The sequence below is a fragment of the Phascolarctos cinereus genome, unplaced genomic scaffold (assembly GCF_003287225.1).
Source record: "Phascolarctos cinereus isolate Bilbo 61053 unplaced genomic scaffold, phaCin_HiC Scaffold_2;HRSCAF=192, whole genome shotgun sequence".
In the NCBI taxonomy this organism is placed as follows: domain Eukaryota; kingdom Metazoa; phylum Chordata; class Mammalia; order Diprotodontia; family Phascolarctidae; genus Phascolarctos; species Phascolarctos cinereus.
This window is the reverse complement of record NW_027555625.1, coordinates 103,220,547-103,245,659: the sequence shown is the minus strand read 5'-3', so window position 1 is coordinate 103,245,659 and position 25,113 is coordinate 103,220,547. Positions and strand designations below refer to the sequence as shown.

At 38.3% G+C, this 25,113-nt stretch overlaps 1 protein-coding gene across 1 annotated transcript in view; it reads left to right on the top strand.

The window, feature by feature from the left end:
* Nucleotides 1–13,306: 13,306 nt before the first annotated feature.
* The window catches only part of RTN4 (reticulon 4), a 74,701-nt gene continuing 62,894 nt past the window's right edge, over nt 13,307–25,113 (top strand). The window contains 3 exon segments of the mRNA XM_020996213.2: nt 13,307–13,693; nt 13,695–13,977; nt 24,507–24,563. Of these exon segments, the coding sequence (XP_020851872.1) occupies nt 13,403–13,693; nt 13,695–13,977; nt 24,507–24,563 (631 nt within the window). The 5' untranslated portion in view covers nt 13,307–13,402.

Below are 25,113 nucleotides of genomic sequence, written 5' to 3'. Positions count from 1 at the left end.
GTTGACAAACATTTATTAAGCACTAGGCCCCATACTAAGTGCTGGGAATACAAAAAGACAGTTTCTGCCTTTAAGGAGCTTACAATCTAATGGGAGGAGACAATACACAAAAGAAAGCTGGAAAGGGGTGGGAAGATACCCAGTTCTGGGTAGAGGATTTCAGCCAGGGAAATGAAAAGATGGATGCCTGATGACTCACCTTAAATGGAAGTTCTGGAAGAAACTGGGAGCCATCAACCATCATGACTCATTTCTTCTTTAAACTACATTTTGGGGGCATTACAGACTACATCTAGCTTTTCTCTCCTCTGTCACAAAATCTAATAGCCAATTCCTCCCTAAGGAGGAGAACTACATTCTAGCAGAGAGGATACTCTCATATAAAGCAATTAGTACTTCAGGAAATTATTACTGCTTTTGGCTAAGAGAGAATTCCTATAGTTATCTAGATAATAAAAGTTCCATATCACTTATTACTTCAATACTATTTCTCATTCTAAGCTTAGGATGTTTCCTTAAATACTTACCTATATTTTCCTTCTATCCAAGTGCTCTATGATGCACTGTGATAACAGCAATGCTTCTGTTTCTGTCTATTTTGACATTCACTAAAATGCTCTCAATCATACATCTACCATTTGGTCCCTGGATTTCCTCATATGAGTTTTTGTTAATATTTACTTAATATTAATATTTTGTTAATATTTACTTAGTAGTCTCTCCTTTTACAACTTACCTAACTTGTTCCTTCTACAGCTTATGAGTATTCCATTCATAGGTCTCATCCCATCAAGTCTCAATAGTGCCTATGAGGTCAAATTTGCCACCTCGCATCATTTTGCCTCACTTCTTACCCATACTATATGGATTTCCGTAGAGTTACTTGGGGCCATGGATTTTTATTGCTGGACACTTGGATTCTGTCTTTTGAGAATTTGGGGATTTCTTGACTTCCATTCTTTCTATATCTCCCCCTACTCTACGGAATCCAGTTTCATTGATAAACACAGTTTATCCCTCTCTCATCCTTTTCATTTTTCATTCTTTTGATGAGATTTGTGCTCTAACCAAACATATCCAACCCTTGTTAGAATCAGGTTAGTCATTCTTAAATTTTAAACTATGAACCGGAAATACAAGCTCCATTTTCAGATATCTTTGTAAACAACTGTTAGTTTTCCAAATCTACCTTGCTCTTCTGAGGCCCTTGCCTTCCAAGAGTGATTAAAACACCACCTGTGCCCCTAAGGTCTTCATTTTCTTGGCCAAGACTTCATAATATTTAGCAATGTTCTTTGGTTTTCTTCTGTCTACATCATTTGGGCTCACATAAAACATAGAAAGTAGTAGTAGTCCTTGGGTTTGTCAAGTGAGGTTTGGGGATGGCTCTCTGCCACATATTGGATACATGCTCTGGGAAGACAGTAAACTTCTCTATTGTTGTTATAGGGCTGACAAAGAGCTGCCTCAGAACCCCTCAGCAGGGAGCCACCAACCACCGTGACTCATTTCTTCTTTAAAATTCTTCTTTTCTTAAGTAGAGCCTACATCAGATTGCATGCCATCTTGGGGAGTGGGGAGGAGAGAGAAGAAGAGAAAATCTAAATCAAAATCTTATGGAAGTGAATATTGAAAACTAAAAATAAAGTATAAAAACACTCTTCTTTAAATTTTTTTTCTTCTGAAAATTGTAATTGTTAAGTTTTGAAAACTTTGCTTAAATGTACACCTATAAACCCTGTCAGAATTAGAGTTTCTCTCCTTTCCTCCTCTCCAATTTTCAAGAATGAATTCAGAGAAACTTGAGAAGATTTATATGAACTGATGTAGAATGAAGTAAGTAGAATCAGGAAAACAAACTACACAATGACTATAAAATCTTAAATTAAAAAAGATGAACTAAACACAGTGTAATTAGGATGACTAAGAAGTTTGGCTGAGGTGAAGAACTAAAAAAAAATGTACCTTAATTAATTCTTTCTTTGAGGTGTGGAACATCACATATATTGTCAGACTCAAGTGGTGTGTTGAATTTTCTTTTAGCTAAAGTGTTTTTTTCTTTTTTTTTTTTTAAATTCATTATTATGACTGATGACACCCTGGTTAAGCAAGAGAAAAGGGATATATTTAGAAATGAAGGTGATATAAAAACAAAAGATATGAATACAATTTTTTCACAAAGAATGCTTTTTATGCCATTATAGAGATAATGAATAATGCAACAGCATAAAGAAACATCTTACTATTGGAAAATTGAGATGATAGGAATGAATCTTTTACTTGTCTATTTTATGATTTCTTTTAACTCCTTTAGCAAGGGTGTAGTGCCAATTTTCATGGCAAGACAGTCATACATATCTATAGTTCTATGTTAATTATGGTTAGAATTTTGTAGAGTTCAAAATTCTAATGATAAATTCATTTTCATTAAGCAGTACCTTTAATTAGACTTAAGATTCTAACATAGGGATCTTAAATTTACTTAATTTGGTATCCTGGTAAGCATTTAGAAAAGTAAGGAGATAAAATGCAAATTTGACTTGATAATTTCAAATGTAGTGGGTACTGCCCAGGCTTGTGTTTCCTTGACAAGTGCTTATTGCTCTTCCTTAACTCAGATCCCTAGCTAGTTTACACACTTGAGTTGTACCCTTAGGCTTGGCTATTCAAAAAAGGCTATACCTTCAAGGGTGTTAGACAGAGGAGGCTGAGGGAGAGAGAAGTCAGAGAGGCCACACAAAGATACTGACTCTCCATAAATGATGCAGCTCCAGGGACAATAGTAGTGGAGAAAAGAAGCAGAGGAAAGGACTGCAAGAAATTCATGGGGTGAACTGGAAACATCAAGAATGTAAGCTGGCAGCAGTGGGCCACTCACTGGAGGAATTCCTGAACCAAGTTAAGGTTCTGGATCAAGCTGGGTGCTTCAGTTGCCAAAACCAAGAAGCAATAAGGCACTAGGCCATGATTAGGAAGGACAAACAGTTGTTGTGATTGTGAGGACTGTAGCAATCTGGTCAGCTCTCTAGCAGGCAGCTAGGTGGTGCAGAAAATAAAGGGCTGGGCCCAGAGTCAGGAAGACCTGAATTCAAATCAAGCCTCAGAATTTTGATGCAGTGTCACCTTGAACGAGTCACTTCACCTCTGTTGGCCTCTGTTGTCTCATCTGTAAAATGAGGATGAAAATAGCACCTGTATCTCTCAGGGTTGTTATGAGAATCAAACGAGATAATAATTGTGAAGTGCTTAGCACAATGCCTGATACACATTAGGTGTTATATAAACGTTAGCTTATTAACAAACCTGCATTTTTCAGCTTGGAAGTCACAATCTCAAGGTAGAGCTATAACTCTGAAGTAACTGTCCAGACCCCTGGGGACCTTTACTCTGGGAAGTGGAGTACCCTAGAAAGAATCACCTGGAGAGAGTGATAGAAGGGAAGGAATGCTGGGAACATAAGGGGGGATGGATTGGTAAATGTTTAATAACCAGCTCTCAATGGAAAAAATGTACACATGATGAACTTTCAAGTTTGTTTTTAAAAGTTTGACACTTTCTGAAGTCTAGACAATCAATGAAACAATAAAGCAAGCCCTGATTTGTAGCAATTGCTTCAAAAAATAGTTTCTTGGGAGCCAGTTAATAACTGGTTCCAGCACACCCTTGCTAAGGGTGGGGAACCTGCATCCTTGAGGCCACATGTGGCTCTCTAGGTCCTCAAGTGTGGCCCTTTGACTGAATCCAACTGTGAGGTTTCCCTACTCCTGACTAGGATTACTATATACAATGCAGAATGTCCCAAAAGTCTAAATCTTTAATGGGTCATATCTGAAATATGGCTCAGTTCTGGGCATAACCTTTAAGGGGGATAGAAGCTGGAATATGTCCAGAAAAGGGTGACCAAAATGGTAAGGGATAGATAACATGCTATATGAAGATCAGATAAAGGCACTAGTAATATTCAAATCTTTTCTTTTTCAAGCTAGAGAAGACTTAATAGCAATTTTCAAGCATTTGGGCTGTCATGTGGAAGAAGGATTAGACTTGGCTGCTAAGGAGAAGACTAGGGTGGAATGATTCAGAGGAACTTGCAGAGAAGCAAATTTAGGGAGAAGGGAAGAAGCATTATTTAGCACCTACTATGTACCAGGCACTGTGCTAAGCACTTTTTACAAATATTATCTCAGTAGGTGCTGTTATAATCCCCATTTTACAGTTCTGGAAACTGAGGCAAGTGGAAGTTAAGTGACTTGCCCTGGGTGACACAGCTAGTAAGTGTCTGAGGCCAAATTTGAACTCAGGTCTTCCTGACTCCAGGCCTGGCACTCTGTCCACTGTACTGCCAGCTGCCTGTAGATTTGGGCTTGATGGAATGAAAAACTTCTTGACTATAGGAGTGAAGTAAAAATAGACTGCTCTTCCTTAAGAGATTGTGGGGCCCATCTCACTGGAGTTCTCTAAGGGGAGCCCTTGTTGAGTGTTGTGCAGAGAATTCTTGTGCAAATATCAGTTGGACCAGATGACCTCTGAAGGCCTTTCTAGCTCTTGGACTGTACTGAGTCTTGTGGTATGTATAGGCTACTAAACATTCTGGTTTGACCACGTCTCTGACTCTGGCTATTGTCTCTAAGCAAGGTAACTTCTCCCTACCCAGTAATTTATGTCCTGGTGTCCAGAATAGTCACTTCATTTCCCATGCTCCATAGGACCATAGCAAAATATATAGGTGGTTCAGTCGTGTCCAACTCTTTGTGACCCTATTTGGGGTTTTTCTTAGCAAAGATACTGGAGTGGTTTGCTTCTTCTCCAGTTCATTTTGCAGATGAAGAAACTGAGGCAAACAGGGTTAAGTGGCTTGCCTAGGGTCACACAGATAGTGTCTGAGGACAGATTTGAACTTATAAAGATGAGTCTTCCTGATTCTAAGCCCATTGCTCTATCCATTACACCACCTAGTTGACTTGGAGTTAGGAGGATCTGAATTCAAATTCTGCCTCAGATACTAGCTAGCTGTATGACCCTGGAGAAGTCATAACTTTTCCTAGTCCCAAATTCTTTATCTAGGAGATGGTGATGAAACTACCTACCTCACAGGGCTGTTGCAAGGATCCCATGAGATAACATATGTAAAATGCTTTGCAAATCTGAAAGTGCTTTGTAAATACTAACTATTATTATTATGGCAGACATAATGAACCTCATACAATTCTCTGATAAAATAGCAAAACCAAAATGTTTAGTAGTCTGTACATACCACAATTTTGGAATCCTGACAAGATAATAGCAAAGATATGCTCCCTCAATGAACACAATAGAAATTACCATGATTCAGCAGCTAACAAGTATTTTATCAAATGTTTAATATGTACCACATAGAATTTGCATTTTGCCTCTAGCTATTCCCATATTATGGAATACGAAAGCTGGAAGGGACTTTAGAATCATTTACTCTAATGCCTGAATTTTACAGATTTGAAAACTAAGACCCAGAGTAACTTGACTGTCCAAGTTTATAAAGTTAGTAAGGGGCAGAGCTCAAAGCCAGGTCTTTTGATTCAAAGTCCAATGGTCTTTCCACCATATTCCAGCTGCTTCTCTTCCCACATGCATACTAATAAACCAGGTAAGCTGATTTCAGATGTTTCTGTGGAGTAATAGGCAATTTTCAAATTATTATTACATGCGTTCGTCTATTACAAATGTGATTTTTAAGCTCTCACACATTTTAGTTCTAGACACAAATTACCACTTCTTTTTCACATTTTTTCACTTTTTCCTTTTTTTCCTTTTTCAATTTAATTGTACTATTAATAGTACGTAGATTCAGTCTTACTCTTAGGCACAAGTAAAATAATTTAATTTCTTATAATCATATATCAAATATAGCATCATATCTAAAATTATATATTATTATCATCAGAGTTAAAATTTGTATTGTGCTTTAAGGTTTGCAAAGTGCTTTATGTGTATTATCTTATTTGATCCTCACATTGACCCTATAACATAGATTCTATTATTATTCTTATTTCACAGATTGGGAAACTGAGGCTCAGAGAGGTTAAGTGATTTGCCAAAGGTCACTTAGCTAGTAAATGTCTGAAACAGAATTCAAACCCAAGTCTTCCTGACCTCAAGTATGTCACTCAAATCACTACGCCAGGTGGTTTTTGTTTTGCTTTGGTTTTGGTGGGGTGGATAGGTGGGGGACAGTTGACCGAGCCGTGTGATTTTGTTGTCCTTATGTTAATTGCTACTGACTATTGTTACAATTGTCATTTTCTAAGATACGTATTGTATTTTTGCAAACTTATGCATGGATGGATGGATGAAGAAAAATAGTCCTTTGAGACTATTTTGCTTGGAACAAGTATAAAAGCAGACATGTGACTACAAGAATCTTACATAACTAAGCTGAAGTTGATAGATGAAGGCCCTCTGAAATTTCTCATGCTGCATCACTATGTAACTGAACATTTCAGAAGGATTTTAGCAGTTCAGGTTAAATTAAGGTTCTTGAGGAGAGGGTGGGAAAAGTTGAACTGCCATAGTGTATCCCATGTGCTTAATAGAAAAATCCATTCCACCAAAGAGCTTTTCTTTAGAACCTTCTTATATGTATCTGTTTGCCTGCATGGGAAATACATATGCATATATATGTATATTTATGTATATATATGCATCTAAGAGAAATTTATCTTTTCAGATGATCTGACACATTCTGAAATGGATCTGTGTCCTCAATACAGATAGAATCACTAATGCAGATTGCAACCCATCCATGGCAGCCATTCCTATATGACTTTTGTCTATGTTTTTCCAGAATTTTTCTACAGGGGATACACCCAATAGGTGAAGGGCCTTTCTCACTTTTTCTGATTTTGTGAAGATACTGGTGGAGCACTTGGGCTCTTTAACTGAACCATGAGACCAGCCTATCTTCTTTTTTCTCATATTCATTTCCCCAATGACTTCTTTTACTTAGTTCTTTGAAGTTTGCTATTTGTTATATGTTGGAGTTCTTCATACCCATTACGTACCACTCCATGACCCTCTGTGTGATATTCATTTTTAATTCTTTGGACGTTGTGGTATATGACAGTTGGAAGTCATACAGCAACACTGGTTGCTATTTAAAAAGAAAAAGAAAATGAAAAAAAATATGTACCTTTGTTTCTGGAGAAGTTTGGGCTTTAAAGAAGTTTTGCAATTTCCTAAAAGCAATTCAGGTAGCTCTTCTTCTTCTGTTTAATTCTGAGCCCAATTCATTTTTCATTCGTATTGTCTGTCCTGGATATAGGTACTGGTGGACAAGGTCTAGAGGTTGTCCATCTAACTGCCTGCCATTATCTGGGTAATAGACATTCTTTATCCATTTAGTTTTTCCTGTGTAAATTTCAATTTGTTTCAATTTGATGGACAATTTAGAAATGCATTTCATTAGTTTTTAAAAATCAGTTTCATTTTAAGATTTTAAAGAAAATTCTTAATACAATAACAGATAACTATAGAGAAGCATATTGAGCATGTCTTTTATTTAAAGGGAAAATTTCAGAATTTTGTCTTTGTATCATTTCCTCCCCATGCCCTGCTCTCTCCTCTTGCCACCTCACCCTAGTTATAATCAGATACATTTTCTACAGAATTTTAGGGTTGAAAGGGACTTCAAAGGCCATCTACCTGGTAAAGAATACATCTATAGAGTATCTGGCAAGTCTGCATATGGCCTTTTTTTTTTTTTAATCACTAGTAAAGGGGAACCAGAGGCAGCTTAAATTAAGCCTATGCTTGCCTCTTTGCAAGTTTCACCCATGGCTCCTACTTTTCTGCACTCTGCAGTCAAGCAGTGACAGAACTCCAGTGGCTCTTTTTTGTGTCCAGGATCAAATAGAAAATTCTCTGTTTGGCATTCAAAGCTCTTCATAACCCTTTCTCCTCAATTCTCACCTGTCGGGTCTTCTTACCCCAGATGACCCTGGAGGAGAGAGTAAGGCTGATGACTTTGCACAGCCCTGTCTCACTGAAACCAATTTACTTGTAAGTCAAGACATCACCCTCCTGATGTCATTGGTCTTCTTTGAGAACGAAGAACAAACATCAACAATAACTGTCTGCCATGTACTTTTCTATCCAGTGACACTGCATTTCTCAGCTCTGGACATTTTCTCTGGCTATCCACCATTCCTGGAACACTCATACTTCTCTGCTCTGATTACTGACCTCCCTGGCTTCCTTTAAATCCCAACTAAAATAACATCTTTTACCAGAAGTTTTCCCCAATACCTCTTAATTCTAGGGCCTTTTCTTTTCTTAACTAATTCCTATTTATTCTGTATAGAACTTGCTTTGCATATGTTTACTTGCATGCAGTCTCTCTCATTAGACTGTGAATTCCTTGAGGGTAGTGAGTATATTTTGCCTCTTTTTGTATTACCAGTGTTTAGCACAGTGTGTGGCACATAGTAGGTGCTTAATATATGTTTACTGATTGATTGAAGGAGAACAAGTCTGTCTCCTCTTCTACTTTGTATTGAATCAAATAGTTGAAGACAGTTATCACGTGCCCAGTCTCTTTTACTTCTGCTAAGAAATATAGTGGTGGGTCAGTGGAACAGGTTAGGTATACAACACATAGTAGTAAATGTTTGATAAAGCCAAAGATCCAAGCTTTGGGAGGCAAGAACTCACTATTTGATAAAAATTGCTGGGAAAACTGGAACACAGTTTGGCAGAAACTAGGCATAGACCAACAACTCATACCATATACCAAGATAAGGTCAAAATGGGTAAATTATTTAGACATAAAGGGTAATTTTATAAGCAAATTAGAAGAAAAATTGCCTGTCAGATCTATGGATAAGGGAAGAGTTTATGACCAAACAAAAGATGGAGAAGATCACAGGAAGTACAATGGATAATTTTGATTACATGAAATAATTTTTTTATAAAAACAAAACCAATGCAGCCAAAATTAGAAGAAAAGCAGGTAACTGGGAAATGTTTTAAGAGCAATTTTCTCCAATAAAGGCCTCACTTTTCAAATATATAGGTAACCAAGCTAGAATCAGAAAAATAAGCGCCATTTCCCCAACTGATAAAAGGTCAAAGGATATGAACAGAAAGTTTTCAGAAGAAATCAACACTATCTGTGGTCATATGAAAAAATGCTCTAAACTACTACTGATCAGAGAAATGCAAATTAAAACAACCTTGAGGTACCATATCACACTTATCAGATTGGGTAACATGAAAGAAAACGTAAATGGCAAAAGCTGGGGGAGATATGGAAAATAGGGCCACTGATGCATATTATTGTTGGAGTTGTGAACTAATGCAACAGTTATGGAGAACAATTGGCAACTATGCCCAATGAGCTATAAAACTGTGCATATCCTTTGACCCAGCAACACCACTACTAGGTCTGTATCTCAAAGAAACCATAGAAAAAGGAAAAGGACCTACATGTAGGAAAATATTTACAGCAGCTCTTTTTGTGGTGGCAAAGAATTGGAAATTGAGGGGATGTCCATTGACTGGGGAATGACTGAACAACTTGTGGTATATGATTGTGATGAAATACTATTGTGCTATAAGAAATAATGAACAGGATGGTTTTAGAAAAACCTGGGAAGACTTATATGAATTGATGCAAAATGAAGTAAGTAGAACCAGGAGATCATTATATACTATAATAGCAATATTGTACAATGATCAGCTTTGAATGACTTAGCTATTCTCAGTCATACAATGATCCAAGACAATTCCAGAAGACTTATGATGAAAAATGTCAGCCCTAGAGAAAGAACTGATACAGTATGAATGCAGATCAAAATATACTTTAAAAAACCCTTTTTTATTTTTCTTGGGTTTTTTTCTGTCTGCTTTCTTCTGCAACATGGCTAATATGGAAATATGTTTTGCATGACTGCACATGTATAAGCTATAGCAAATTGCTTGACTTTTTAATGGGTGGGGGAGAGAATTTGGAACTCAATTTTCAAAAAGGGAAAGTTAAAATTGTTTTTACATGTAATCAAGAAAAAATAATATAAAATATAAATATAATAAATTCAACATGTAACTTTAAAAAGTATTCAGTTTAAAAAAAGGCTTCCAAGGAACTCTTCCATCCACCAGAGAATCTAGTATTATGCTGGGCACACAGTAGGTACCCACTAAATATTTGTTGAATTGATTGTTTAAAAATGTTTTATTCTGAACTTAATCAATACCAGATAAGATGAGCATTTTCATATAGAAAAGAGAATAGAAAAAGAAGATTGTGCACGATTCTACAAATATATATGATGTATAGCTTGCTTTTTTAAAATATGTAATAAATTCAACAAGTTACTTTAAAAAAACAGCCAAAAAAAACCCCTAAGCCCCAAAGGCTAAAAAAAAAGCATACCCTTTGACCCAACAATACCACAAATAGTTCTATATCCCAAAGAGATCAAAGGAAAAGGAAAAGGACTTACATGTCCAAAAACATTTATAGCAGCTCTTTTCATAGTGGTAAAGAATTGGAAATCAAAGGGATGCCCATCAGTTGGAGAATGGCTGAACAAGCTTTCTTTGTACATATCTGTGTGCACAGGTCCCTCATTAGATTGCGGCTCTTTGAAGGCAGAAACTGTCTTTTGCTTCTTTTTGTATCCTCAGTACTTAGCACAGTGCCTGGCACATAATAGGTACTTAGTAAATGTCTATAGAATTAAATTTTCTGTGCTAAACACTCCCATTTCCTTCAACTGGTATAAACTGATAACACTTCACAATTCTGGTTGCCCTTTTCACTTGTCTCCTAAACTATTTTTAATCACTTAGAAGTAAATATCAATGGGTACTAAAGAGGGAAGTCCTAAGGGCTATCTGGCTATGTCAAGTCCTATGCTTAAGACTCTCCCAAACTTCACCTGTAAATCTCCTTTTCCTTCAAGGTCCAGCTTGGGCATCACTTCTGCCATGATGATTTTCCTGATCTCTTCATCCTCTAGCTGAAAGTGATTTCTTTCTTCTCAAATTTTCTTACAGCCCTTTGAATCTCTCTTTTGTCCTTTTCACAAATCAACTTTGCAGAGGCAGCCAGGTGGCGCAGTGGATAGAGCACTAGCCCTGGATTCAGGAGGAGCTGAGTTCAAATGTGACCCAAGGCACACAATACTTAATTAGCTGTGTGACCCTGGGCAAGTCACTTAACCCCACTGCCTAGCCAAAAAAAAAAAAACAAAACACCTGACCAAAAAAACCCCAAATTAACTTTGCATCCTACTTGTGTTGTATTCCCCGTAAGCTCTGATGTCATGGAAAGAACACTAGTTCTGGAGTCAAAAGGCCCTAGGTTTCAACTTTGAGCAAGTTATTTAATATCCCTGGCTCTTGGTTTCCTCCACTGGAAAACAAGGAGGTTTGGACTAAATGGCCCCACAGTTCCTTTCTCTTGTTCCAGATCTTGTTATGATGACAAGGGTAGTGGTGTTTTTCATCTTCCCTTTTCATCTTCAGTATTCCTAGTGTCTAGCACAGTGGTTTGAACCATCAATCAATCAGTCCACAAGAATTTACACTGTGCTATGTACTGGGCATACAAAACCAAAAATGAAAAAGCCTTTGCTCTCAAAGAGCTTACATTCTAAAAGGAGAAATAGCATCTATGCATCTAAGTACATAAAAAAATACAAAATTAATATGAGATAATTTAGGTGGGGAGGCCACCAGCACTTATATGCTTGTTGAATTGAATCTTTGAATTAAAGGCAGCTTGCAGTTGTGGGAAGGAAAATGCTGGGCCATAAAGTTTCATAATTTATGTTTAATCTGCCTCAGATAAGTGATCTGGCCAGGTAGAAAAGTTTATTATTCTCAAATACATTAAATGGGGGGAGAGTATCATATTCAATGTTCCCTCTTCCTGGAATGAAACTGCACAGTCAAATTAAGCCTGAGTCAATATAAGTTAGAAGAATGATCTTTTTGACATGTTTGAGGTTTGAATTTTGTTTAAAAGACCATTTTGAATAACCAGCAATTCCTAGTGGCAAATTACGGGGGCACCTTGGAAATGAAAACGCCATTGGCAATTAAAGAAAAAATCTAAATTTCTAGGTTTTGATTCTTGTATACATTGAAACCAATTTCTCTAAATTTCAAACATTGTAGAAAGTGAAACTAGGGACAAGTGCATCCTACAAATCAAAGTAGAGCACTGAATGCACATCCCGACTTCCAGACCGCCTGAATCATCAGAAATGTTTAATTATAAAACTGAGTTGACTTGAAATGTAACCTGAATCAAGTTAGCTCTTAGACAGAGACACACTTCTTCCTGTTAGGCTCCCACCCTCCATGAGGCTGCATGACTCATCTTCCCACCATGTGAAAAGGCCAGGCGCAGGCTGGAAAGGCTGAAACGTCCTTGTAAAGGGGTGAAAAGCCTTTGGAACGTCCCCTTTTTATGGCTTTGGCTTCTTCTGTCTCCACCCCAGGTCAGGGACTGGAGGGAAGAGATACTCTTGAGTGTGTGGTTAGTTTTGGAGGGCTTCACGGTGAGATGAAGAAATCACTTTGCCATTTTAAGTCTTTTAAGTCTGTCTTGTTTATTGAATTAAAAAAAAAATCAAGACCCTCTGGTCTCCTGGCCCGATTACACCTATTTTTTTCGGTTCCCTTTTCTTCGAGGGGGGAATTTCCCTTCTCCAAATGCTCCCTGGCCCACATATCAGGCTACTTCTCCCACCCTTTAACCGATAAACCTGCTCAGTTCCAAGCCCTGCCCCAGGCGAGCATCCTCAGGAAGCCACGGCAAAGTCCCCTGGTCCCTAAGCCCCGCCCATGGAGCTGTACTCCCCTCCTCCCCTCCCGCGGCTATAGCGGAGCTGCAAACCCTGCCCCTTGGTTCCTCTTCCCGTTCTCATTGGGGCGTCCGGCCGTTCTTTCCCTGGATCCCACCACCTATTGGCCCATGCTTTTCGAGGGACCGTCCCTTCCTCGCAAGCCCCGCCCCTCCCCGCCCCGCGGCGCGTTTCTCCCAGCCTGAGTGCTTTGGCTGTGCTAGCTCGCCTGTCTCTGCCTTCCTCCTTCCCTCCCTCTCCGGTCTGGGCGGCGGCGGTGCCTGGGAGCTGGTGGGTGGCGCGGCGCAGCGCAGAGCGGCGCAGCTGCGGGCGCTCAGGCAGGAGGAGCCGACTCATTGTTCCGGCAGCCGCAGCCGCCGCGCCCCTCCCCGCCTCTCTCTCTCTCTCTCTCTCTCTCTCTCTTTCCCCTCTCTCTCTGTGTCTCTCAGTCACACCCCGTCTCCGTTTCTCTCGGTGCTTTCCCGGGTCCCGGGTAGAAAGCCCTCCCCGCCCCGCTTCCTCCCTACCCAGTCCCGCAGCAGCAGTAGCCGCAGCATCCTTCCAGCCCGGTCATGGAAGACCTGGACCAGTCGCCCCTGGTCTCCTCCTCCTCGGGCGCCGCCGCGGGCCCGGCCCGGCCTCAGCCAGAGTTCAAGTACCAGTTCGTGAGGGAGCCCGAGGACGAGGAGGAGGAGGAGGAGGAAGAGGAAGACGAGGACGAGGACGAGGACCTGGAGGAGCTGGAGGTACTGGAGAGGAAGCCGGCCGCCGGCGTGACTGCGGCGCCGCTACCGGCCAGCGCCGCAGCCGCCGACGCGCCCCTCCTAGATTTCGAGAAGGAGTCGGTGCCGCCGGCCCCCCGGGGGGCCCCTGCCCGCGGCGCCCCCCGCAGCCGCAGAGCGGCAGCCCCGCTGGGAGCCCAGCCCGGTGTCCTCGACCTCGCCGTCCCCGCCGCCCTCCGCAGCCGCTGCCGCATCCCTGGAGGAAGACGAGCCCCCTTCCCGCCCCCCTCCCCCTCCCCCAACGGCCAGCCTGGGCCCCCACCCAGATCCTGCGCCTCCTGCCTGGACCCCGAGCACACCGGCCCCTGCCGCGCCCCCCTCCACCCCGGCCGCGCCCAAGCGCAGGGGATCCTCGGGCTCTGCTGGTGAGTGAGCGCCCTCCCCCGTCCTGTCTGGTCTGGGTGGGGGGGGTCCTGCCTGCCCTTCCTACCGCCTTTGGTGCGGATCCCACCCTCTTCAGACCTCTGGGAGCTTTGTCTGCCCCTTGCCAAGAGCGAGGTCGGGGGAGGAGGGTGGAGCTGGGGTGGGGGGGTGGTTGTGATGGTGATAGTAATTGTTAGTCTAATCTTACTCCGACTTCTTTATTGTCTGCGTCTCTGTTGCAGGGACCATGTGCGTTCTCTTCTCACCCCCGCAGTGTCTCCACACCCTTGCCTTCTCTCCTCTCTCTTTGTTCCAGCCCCACTCCCCATCCCTAGAGTTTGTGGTTAACTGGAGAACGGAGGATGCGTATATTTATTAAGTAATGAGGCTCTGGGGGGAGTGGAGTAGGTTTGGTGTCAGGGTCGGGGTCGGGAGTGGATTTTGACCATAGTACCCAGCTCTTCCGAAGGGTTTTGGTTTGGTCCCCCAGTCGACTCAGTCTGGGGAAGGGGCGAAGTTTTTCTGTGGGTAGCCCTAGTACCCGTGCTGCTTGCCTCTGCTCCAACCTCTTTCTTTCCTGGCCTGCGCTTGGTGGTGGCCACCTCTAGATTCTGTAGTAATGGGAAGAGCGCCTCCAGTGGTGTTGGAGGTGGAAAATTGGGGAGAGGAGGTAGTTTTGGCTAAGCCTTGTTGCCACCGCCCAGTTTTCTCTGATGCGATGTGATGTGGCGTCTATGCTTGCAGCCACTCTGAGCAGAGGAACGCGACTGTCCTTTAACTGCTGGGTCGTGTCTTTGGAGGAGGAGCAGACCTGCCAATTTTCTCTGCCGCAGCATGGGACGATTTTGTTAAAACATAGGCGCATTCAATCCCGTTCCAGTTTCTAATGTGCTGTTGAAGGAAAAAAAAAGGCAAAATGGTTGACACACTAAAAACAACCCCCCCCACCTCCAAACCTGTGGATTCTTTGCTTAGAACCAGCCAATTAAGGAAAAATACCATTTTTGAGATGTCACTGATTCTTTGGGTCGTGATAGAATTAAAACATTTTTCTTTCTGTTCAGTATTTGAACTGAGTTACTTAAGTCTTTGCAGCATTTTATTATGCAGAATTTTAAAAATACGCAGGAAAGATTTTTTTTTTACATTGGATCGATTGGTAAGAAATGAATTCTTTTTAGTTTAAAAGAGCCTGAATTCTATAAAGCTTGTGAAGATTACTTTAACTCTTATTATTTGAATACTTCAATATGTAGAACTTTTATTTTTTATGAATCTTCCATCTTAGCCAGGAGTTCATTTTGAAAGGAAACTTAAACGTAAGAAACTTCATTTGTTTGGTGATGTAGTTTTATTAATAAAAGGTTCTACTGGGAAAGGAAGTAATATTATCAGTACAGCGATTACTTAGCTGGTCAAGAGCTAGCCATTATAATCTCCTGTAGAAATTTCTTAATAAAATCATAGAACTTTAGAATAAGGAGTTAAAGATATTACCAAGCTATTACCCTCATTTTACAAAAAGGGAAAAAAAAACAAGCCTCAGAGGAAAAGTGACTTGTTCAAGGTCATACTGTGGTATTTTTTTTCCTCTGATGAGAAACTAAGAAAAAGACCTCTTTGAGCCTTCTGTATTTCACTAGACAAAAAAGAAAATGTTATGAGGGTGTAAAGGGCATCCAAATAATAAGGAATTATTTATTCACTTTGCTGTTTTCTGTATTAGAAACTTTTTTTGTTGTGGAGACCGACACATTTGGGAGATGTAGGAAAAGATGGAAAGATAAAAGTATGAAAGAGAAATAGAGAAATTTGAAATATAGAGACATAAGTTAGACAAAAGAATATTATTTAGCAATCTTACAAAGGCTTTCAGGAAGTAATTGAACTTATGAAAAATGATAATTGATGAAACAATAAAACCTTCTTAGTATCCTGGCCACTTGTGGGTTTAGAAGGCAAGAAGGGGAACTTGTTTATTTGGAGATGACTGTTATTGAATTCTGTTTAGTTTTTATTAAAGATCTACTCTCTGCAGCATAGTGTGGGACACAAATTGAAAAATGACATAGAACCTGCCCTCCAGGAGGGGATATGAGGAATATGCAGATATCAGTAAGAGTGACATTAATATGACAAGCCCCACATACATGAATGCATGTAGGCAATATTGAATTATAAGAAACATTACATCATCTTCATGGTTACTTTTGCCAAAACCAAGAGCAATTTATTTGGGAATATTGTTTGGTTTGTGTTTCATATATAGCCTTATGTTTTATTTTATCAAGCTAGCCCTCAAATCCATTGAAATATATAGAATTTAGAGCTGAATGAGAGTTTAGCAACCATTTACTTCGTTTTATAGATTAGAAAAATGAGGCCTATAAAGGGTGTCAAAGGATCTTGCCCCAAGACCACATAGTTAAGTAACAGACCTTGGATTTGAACCCAGATCATTTCCCCAAAATACTAGTTTCCTTTAGCGCTTTTAGAAAGATTAAGTCTCTTAAAATGAAAAGATTTTAAGAATTGTAATGGTCATTATTGCTATGCCTGTTTGTATTCGAAGAACCACATTCCTAGATGGGTTTGAAGTATCGGGAAGGGGTTGTTGTAACTAGATAAAGAGTCAAGGTATGTAAGTGTGACCTAAAAATCTGCAATCCTAATTCTGACCTGTGACTTCTAACTCAGGAATTGTGAGTATGGAATAAAGGTATCTAAGCAAGTTTTTAACTTAGCTTTTTAACCTGGTCTCATTGTTTGGATGCCTTTTTTGTGCTTTGTTAGGCTATCATAGCATTCTTAATTCTGTGTTCAATCTCATGGGACTTTTTTTCCCTAAGTAGAATCCTTCAACACAATCTCTATTTCTCTTCTCTCCCTGCCCCCCCCCCCCAAAACCCCAACAACAAGAAAAAAACCAATAACAAAACAAAAAAGAAACCCAAAAAGTTTGACTTGAATTCTGAGTAGCATTCTGAGGACTGAAGAATTACTTAACCAGATTGTATTGGCTAGTTGTTTGTAGAAACATTTTCCAACTAGGAATGATCAATTAGATTATCTCTTGCATCATCCTATATATAAAATTGTGCCTATATCCTGAAGTATAGTGATAATGACCATTACAACTCTATTTTAGAAGAACTTTTTAAAATGTACAGTATTATATAGATTTGAGGCCCCTCCCAAAAAACTTTTCCTGGGGGAACTGTTCATTTCTGCCCAGGGTAGTTATGGCACAGATATTAAGTTTTAACAACATCTATTTGTGGGGAGGGATGTCATTGGGTTACTTATTCAGTGTGGTATACTTTCTGCTAATGCCTAATGAAAAATGTTTTTGTGCTTACTGAGTGCTCTGAATCACTCATTCCTTCATCCTTGAAATTGTCTTTTCTTCAGTTAATAACCTAATTATTTTTTATACTTTTTTTCTGGAATTTTGTTAAAATGAAGTTCTGACCTTTTAAGGGAACCCATTGATAAAAGTGTAGAATTATTAAACTTACATTCTGAAAGAACACTAGCTGTAATTTAATGGCTAAGTTTTATGTTCACTTTTGAAGATCATCAAGGTCTATAACACTTTTTAGCCTTAATTTTCCTTGACCTGTCTGCAATATCTTTCATCTACCATTCCTCCTTTTTTTGAAATTCTTTTGCCCTTTGTCATTCTTGAAGATGTGTATGTGTGTGTGTATACACATACATATATAATAATTACTTGTATTCCTTTCTTTCTGCTAATTCTGTTCTTCTCTTATCAAATTTGGGTGTTGTCCAAGTTGTAGTCTTCAACTAACTTTTTTTATCTCTATATGATATACTTCTTTAGAGACTTTTTCTAAAAGTTTTTTAACCGTCACATCTGTAGATCAGTTTCAGTTCTATCTTTAATCATAATTTTTTTCCTAGACTTCCGAAATTCCTTTTTTTTTTTTTGGCAGTTGGAGTTAAGTGACTTGCCCAGGGTCACATAGCTACTAAGTGTCAAGTGTTTGGTCTGAGGCTGGAGGACTCAGATCCTCCTGACTCCAGGGACCGTGCTCTATCTACCGCGCCACCCTAGGTGCCCCTTAAATTCTTAGTTCTGTATACAGCTCATCTTCTGTAGGCTTGCTCAAAGCAGCTTTGGGACTGTCCATGAGTAGGTAGAACCATATGGATATGCCTCTTGCCGTTTAAACATAGTTTTGATTTCTTCAGCTATTTTTATATATTCCTAATGGACTTACCATACAATTGGCTATCCCTTTGTAGTTAAGAACATTATATCTAAAACTGAGCTGGTTGAGATAGTGGAAAGGATATTGAATTTGAGATTAGGAAGACATTGGTTTAAATCCCAGCTCTGACACTTGCTGGCTGTGCAATCTTATGTAAGTTACTTTACCTCTTAAAGCTTCAGTTGCCTCATATTTACGATGAGGATAACATTGATGCTTTTCTCACAACAATTCTGTAGGCTAGGTAGTGTTTTAATAAACCTTAAAGTGATGTAAAAATGTTGAATAATACAGTATTGCTTCAAAATTAGCTCCCTCTGCCCATTTTGCTTATTTCATTCACAGATATCACAATTCTCTATCACTTAGGCTTGAAACATCATTCATCTTTATTAATTTGATGCTCACATTTTTCAGTAAATAGTCTTCTGATAGAAATGGTTTAGGACAAGTCACTATCATGCTATTATTAATTTATATTTAATGTTTGAATGATCGCACAGGTGAATAACATAACTGCTTTTTATAATTGAATAATAATATTGAATTGCAAACTCTCCTTCAGTAAACTTGCTTTAAAGCATCTTTGGGGCAGTCCATCAGCAACTATGATGGGAATGATCCGTGCCTCAAAATTTTGGTTTCTGCTATTTTTACTACTACATGTTTCACTCTTTCCTCTGAAATGTCTTGCGTTTATCCTCATCTTGACAGTCCTACCCTCTTGGCCATTTCCCTAGTTCTCCCTTTTATCTTAAACATGTAGGCTATCCTGGAATGTACAAATAATTATAAGACTTCCTATTCTTAACTGGCTAACAATCTGATGAGATAAGATGTCTATGTTAAAAGTCAAAGCAATATGTACTATTGGGTGCTCCAGTCCCATGAAACCAGCTGATTGCTGCTTATCTCAAATTGGGTGTCCCAGAAGCACTTGAAAACTAGTCACATCTAAAACAATTTCCTCCTCCTTCCTAACTTCCCTAGTTTTATTGAGATCCCACTATGATTTGTAATCCAGGGTTGCACTCTCGGAGTCAGTCTCTAGTTTCCATTTTCACTCTTACTCATCTCTTGTATCTAGTTATTTGTCAAATCCTGGCAGAATTTGTATCCAGACAACTCTTGCATCCATCCCCCTATTTTTTTCCATTCACCATCCTACTTCAGGCATCATCACCTGTATCCTGGAGTATGGCAATTGTATTCTAGTTGACCTCCTGTTTCCAGTGTCTCCCCTTTCCAATTCATCCTCCACATAGCTGCCAAATTGATATTTCTGAAGTACAGATCTAACTATGTTACTCTTTTCTCAAGAAGTTTCACTGGTTTCTTATTGCCTCTAAGATATGATGTCAGCTAATCTCTTTGACATTTAAAGTCAAAGGCATCCTTACCTAATGTCTAGTCCTGCACGTGATATCCATCTCTCACCTCTGTGTCTTTGTACTTGATCCCCCCCTGCATGGAGTGCTTTCCTTTTTCACCTCTATGTTTTGGAATCCTTAGTTCTCTAAGTGTCAACTCATGTGAAATCATTCTTCTTATTAACATTCTTCCCCAGTCCCCCAAATTACTTTGTACCTGTTAGGATCATATCTGTAGCATAGTAAGTGCTTAATAGATTGTTATTAAATTTAATTGATATGATATAAATGAGTGATATACCCACATCTATCATATAACATCCTTTTGTTTGTCCTTCAAACTTCTGAGTGCCTTTTATATCCCCCTCTCCCCAATTCTGGTATTTCTGTAAGGGCACTCTATTCATATCTTTCACAGTTTTTTAGGCTTAGAGTACACCTTTTCTCAGATTTATCAGACTGGCCATCTTAAAGAACTTTTAAAAGTGGTTTTGCTTCATATAAAAGGGATAGAATTGTCCTCTTAGGATAAATTGCAAAATACCAGATTGATAGAAAGATTCACTAATGAGATTTTTTCATTTTATGCGAGATCATTAAAGGGTATAAATTAGATTTAACAAACTTTATGAATGATGGCCCTTGATTCTAATTTATTTGAGAAAAAAAATTCACCAATACATCCTTATTAGAAAATTGTCTGATTACTGTAATAAACTTAACTCTGACCCGTAGAATCATAGAATTGTAGAGTTGGAAGGGACCTTAGCATCCATCATGTCCGACCTCTACTTGAAAAGGAATTTATTCCTCCACTAGATCGTGTCAGATAATTGGTCTTCTAGATTCTGCCTGAAGACCTCAAAGGAGGAGGAACACATCACCTTTCAAAGCAGCCTTCTGTTTTTTTTTTTTAGACAACTCTAATGGGAGAACATATTCAAATTTGCCTTTTTGCTAGAAGCAAACAAGTTTAATTTCTCTTTCATGTCCTTCAAATACTTGAAGGGAGTTACATCATTCTATCCCCCCCCCCCCAATTCTTCAGGCTAAAACATCTCTACTTCCTTCAACCTATCCTTATATGAAATATCAGGATGTCTATATTGGTTTCCTATGCTGGGATGCTTTGAAAATTTTAGTGGGCTGCAAACTCAGTTTGAATTAATATGATAAGCTCTAACTACAAAAGAGCTAAATTATAAATTAGGTGGAAAAGAAATGTGAAATATACCTGCTGTAAAGGAAAATCACCACAAAATTGTATTTGTTTTAGTAGAATAAGTATACATAGGTCATGTTAAATTATCATCACATTTATAATAATTGTAACTTCAGTAATACAGATAATACTCTTATATATACATGATGATGGAGTTTTTCTTACAGCAACTTTACAGATAATTGTACTTATCATTAATTTCCCTTGTGATAAAATTTTTCTCACTTAACATTCTCACAAAATACTCGATTGAATATTTCCCATCGACTAAAACCAGGAATACAGTGAATTCTAATGCTATTTTTGCCTCATTGTGCTGATTCTTTAAGCTTCAGTGCATGAGTTTCCCCCTCATACAGTGAATTTCATTCTTTCATAGAATAGCTCCCCCCACAGGTTTGTTAAGAGTAGCAAAATGTAGATAATTAAAATTCATTTCTTTCATGCCATTGTTTTACATGTGCATCTTAAAGCAGAAAGTCTTTATTTCAGTTAGTGGACATTATATAGAATAGGTATTATTTCTTGATATAATAATTTAACAAGCATTTATTAAGTGCCTGCTTTATTCAGAACTACGTGCTAAACATTGAGGGAAGTATAAATCTTAGCTAAGACATGATCCTTGCCTTCATGGAACTTAACAGTTTGGTGGAGAATTATAACACAAACATTGGCAACTATAATAATATAGCATTATACATTGTTTTACATATGAGTTGTGAAACAAAACTTTTGCTCTTTATGACATAGAATCTAATAAAAATTTAGATATGCAGTGTTGTTAATGCATACTTGGTAACTGAATATTCAAGATGGAGAAGAAAGAATCAAAAGATTTTGATGTGGGAAATTGGGTGAATGGTGATACCACTGTTAGTATTAATTAAGTCAGAAATTGTTTTGAATGTATTGTGTTTGAGGTTAATAAAGTCTTTCAAAAGAGATTATGCAAGCAGTTGGAGGTACTAGTCTCTAATTTGAGACAAGGATCAAGGCTGGAGATAGAGATTTTGTAGTTATTTATATAGAAGGTAAAGTTGAAACTGAATGATTGATGTTGGTAAGAATGTAAAGAGAGAATACTAAATATTATACCTTTGAGAATACCTACTTTTTTTTCCTTTTGTGGTCTCTTTTCGTAGCTATAGACCATAAAAGGGTAGTCTTAAGTGACATTCCTTTTGGTATTGTATTTGGTTTCTTTAGACCTGAATTTTTGTTTCATTTTTGATTGCATACTAAGACATCATTCATGTTGAAATATGTTTCACTTATAGCTCCTGTCATGAATTTCAAATGCTATTATGGTATAATTGCATTTTTAATATTTTCTATTTGTTAAGGCCAGTTGGTCTAAGTTGGTATATGTTAGGAAGTTAATAGAGCTGATTAGTCCCTCAGTCCAGTATAAACATCAACTTATTTAAGTTCTAGTTTTAGGGGTGGAGATTCTGGGGAAGAAAAGGAAATAAGATGTGGAAGTTGATAATGTCAAAAGATTTACTGTTATTTGATGTAGATATGCACATTAGCTTTTTTGGAGGGGGGAAGAATGGGGAGAGAGAGCTTCGGAGCATAGTATCTCTTGGAGAACTAGAGGGTGTTACTTTTTCAGGGTTTTCTGACTACTTTTGGAAATACAGTATTTGTGTCCCAAATAGCTTGTATTTAAATTCTAGCATTGGCTACATTTAAGAGTGGAAATTTATTTGGGGAGAATGTACTTTCCTAAAACTTTTTGAGTAACATGGCTTTTACTATTGTGTATATCATTTGTTTAAAAATATTCTGTAATTCAAATTTTTTTTTAAGCTAGGCAATGGGGTTAAGTGACTTGCCCAGGGTCACACAGCTAGTGAGTGTTATGTGTCTGAGGCCGGATTTGAACTCAGGTCCTCCTGAATCCAGGGCCGGTGCTCTGTCCACTGCGCCACCTGGCTGCCCCAAACCTTTTTTTTTTCTTTTAGGCAATTGGGGTTAAGTGACTTGCCCAGGGTCACACAGCTAGTAAGTGTTTGGTCTGAGTCCGGATTTGAACTCAGGGCCTCCTGACTTCAGGGCCAGTGCTCTATCCACTGTGCCATCTAGCTGCCCCTTATAATTCAAATTTTTGATAGGCTAATTTCCCCATCGGCCTTCTGAATTATTTTACTATATTTCATTCCACTGATGAGGAGAAATTAATAAATGTGCAGTTACCTTAAGGATTTGTTGGGAACCCACAGCTCTCTATTATTACAAGTTACTGTAGTACCAAACTGAGTAATGTTACATCAAAAAGACTGACTCTATTTAGTATTAGTTTGTTATTTGGTTCAGTTATTCAACTTCCAAATCTCAGTATTATCTGTGATAATTAAAAGAAATATGTTGAGAACATAAAGAATTGGATTAGACCTGTGATTTATCCCACTTATTATAGCGTCTGATTATGATAGCAAGGGGCATGTGCCCTTAGAAGATGAAGATAAATACCCAGATTTTAAAAAATGAAAAGATTGAATTAGCTAAACCTTTCATGAAACCAATTTAAAAACTATTCACAATGTTGTGAATAAAGTACTTTATAAACTGGAAGAGTGTTATACAAATGTGACTTGTTAGTATTTTATTGTACTTTATTGTCAGCCTTTATTGGAAATTTAAGGCTACTGTGTTGTATAGTACTTTATTTTTTTTTTGTCCCAGACTTCTTTTTCCAGAATCAGGAGGTACCTCTAGTTTTCTGGCATGCACCTGGCCATTGTAGGTGCTTAATAAATGCTTGTATATTGTTTGGAGAACAAATATATATATTCACTCCATCTATATCCTTACTAATTTTATGTATAGATTTTCTTCATAGCCATACTCAGTCTCAGTCTTTACAGATTTGAGGTCTTTTTTTTTTTTTTTTAGTGTATCCTCTCAGGCAGTTCTCTTCTCTCCTTGGCCATTTTGGTGGCCTACTTTTACCGGCAGCTAGGTGACACAGTGTATAGAGTACTGGGCCTGGGGTCAGGAAAGACTTAGTTTCTAAGTTCAAATCTGGCCTCAGACACTAGTTGTGTGACCCTGGGCAAGTCACTTAACCTGGTTTGCATCAGTTTCCTCACCTGTAAAATGGTCTGGAGAAGGAAATAGCAAATCACTCCGGTATCTTTGCCAAGGAAGCCCCAAAATGGGGTCACAAAGAGACAGATATGATTGATTGAAAAAATGACCAAACAACAGCTTTTAGAGATCTTTGACTAAATATTCCATTTTTGACCACATCTTTACAAAATAGTACTCTAGGTATTAGGGACGTGGTATCATAAATCACATAGGTATCATAATTAATTGAGAAGAGTGATGCCTTGCTTTAAAATGTTGATATTTTACTTTACAAAAGTTCTTTAAGCCACACTTAAATACAAATTTAAAAAACATTTAAGAACACTCAACACTGCCACTTTGAAAATATGAATCCTTTACATAAAATTTCAATAAATTTAACTTATAGTGAACATATAGTTATGTTTAAGTTCTAGATTTAATGTGAATTCATAGACATTTTTTTCCTAGGTTTTTAGTCTTGACTTTTTCTGTGTGGATGTTTATGTTACAGTCTTGTGCTATTTCATTATGAATCATACACTTGCTTGCTTCCTCTTGCTCCCAATCTTCTTCCAACTATCTATCTTTATTTCTGCTGAGGTTATGTTGTATTTGTTTTTCAGATGAGACCCTTTTTGCTCTTCCTGCTTCATCTGAGCCTGTGATGCACTCCTCTGCAGGCAAGTTCTTTCTGCTAGCCTTGTGTCCTAAGTATATTCTGTCCTTTGAATCTTTCTTCACATTAACCCTTTACAGAATAGTTTGCGTTTACTAAAATTTAGCATGGGTCCAAGAATATTTGTAGTATGTCAGACTACAAACTTGTAGTTTATACATGTCAGGCTTCCTAGATGACAGATGTAAGAGGAAATGGGCAGAATAAGGGTAGTTGTATGGGAATTCTTGGACCTTTGATTTATACATTAACAATTAATTTTTTCCAAATAGATGTATTTGACACATGAAACACTTTAATTGTTGCATTAACTTTCTTAATCCCATTTGTAATGAATGCCAGAATTAGATCATTTAGTTATCCAGTTGCTTTTTTGTCCCCTATACACTGCCAATCCAAATCTTCTCTTTTCTAAAACTCATTAAAAGTAATTTTCCTTACTTGTTAACACTTAAGTTCTTTTCTAATCTTTATTTCTGTCTTTGCATTGCATGAAATTTCTTCTATAGCCACACATATAACTTTTTGGTTGCTGGGCGGTAGCTTTAATTCAG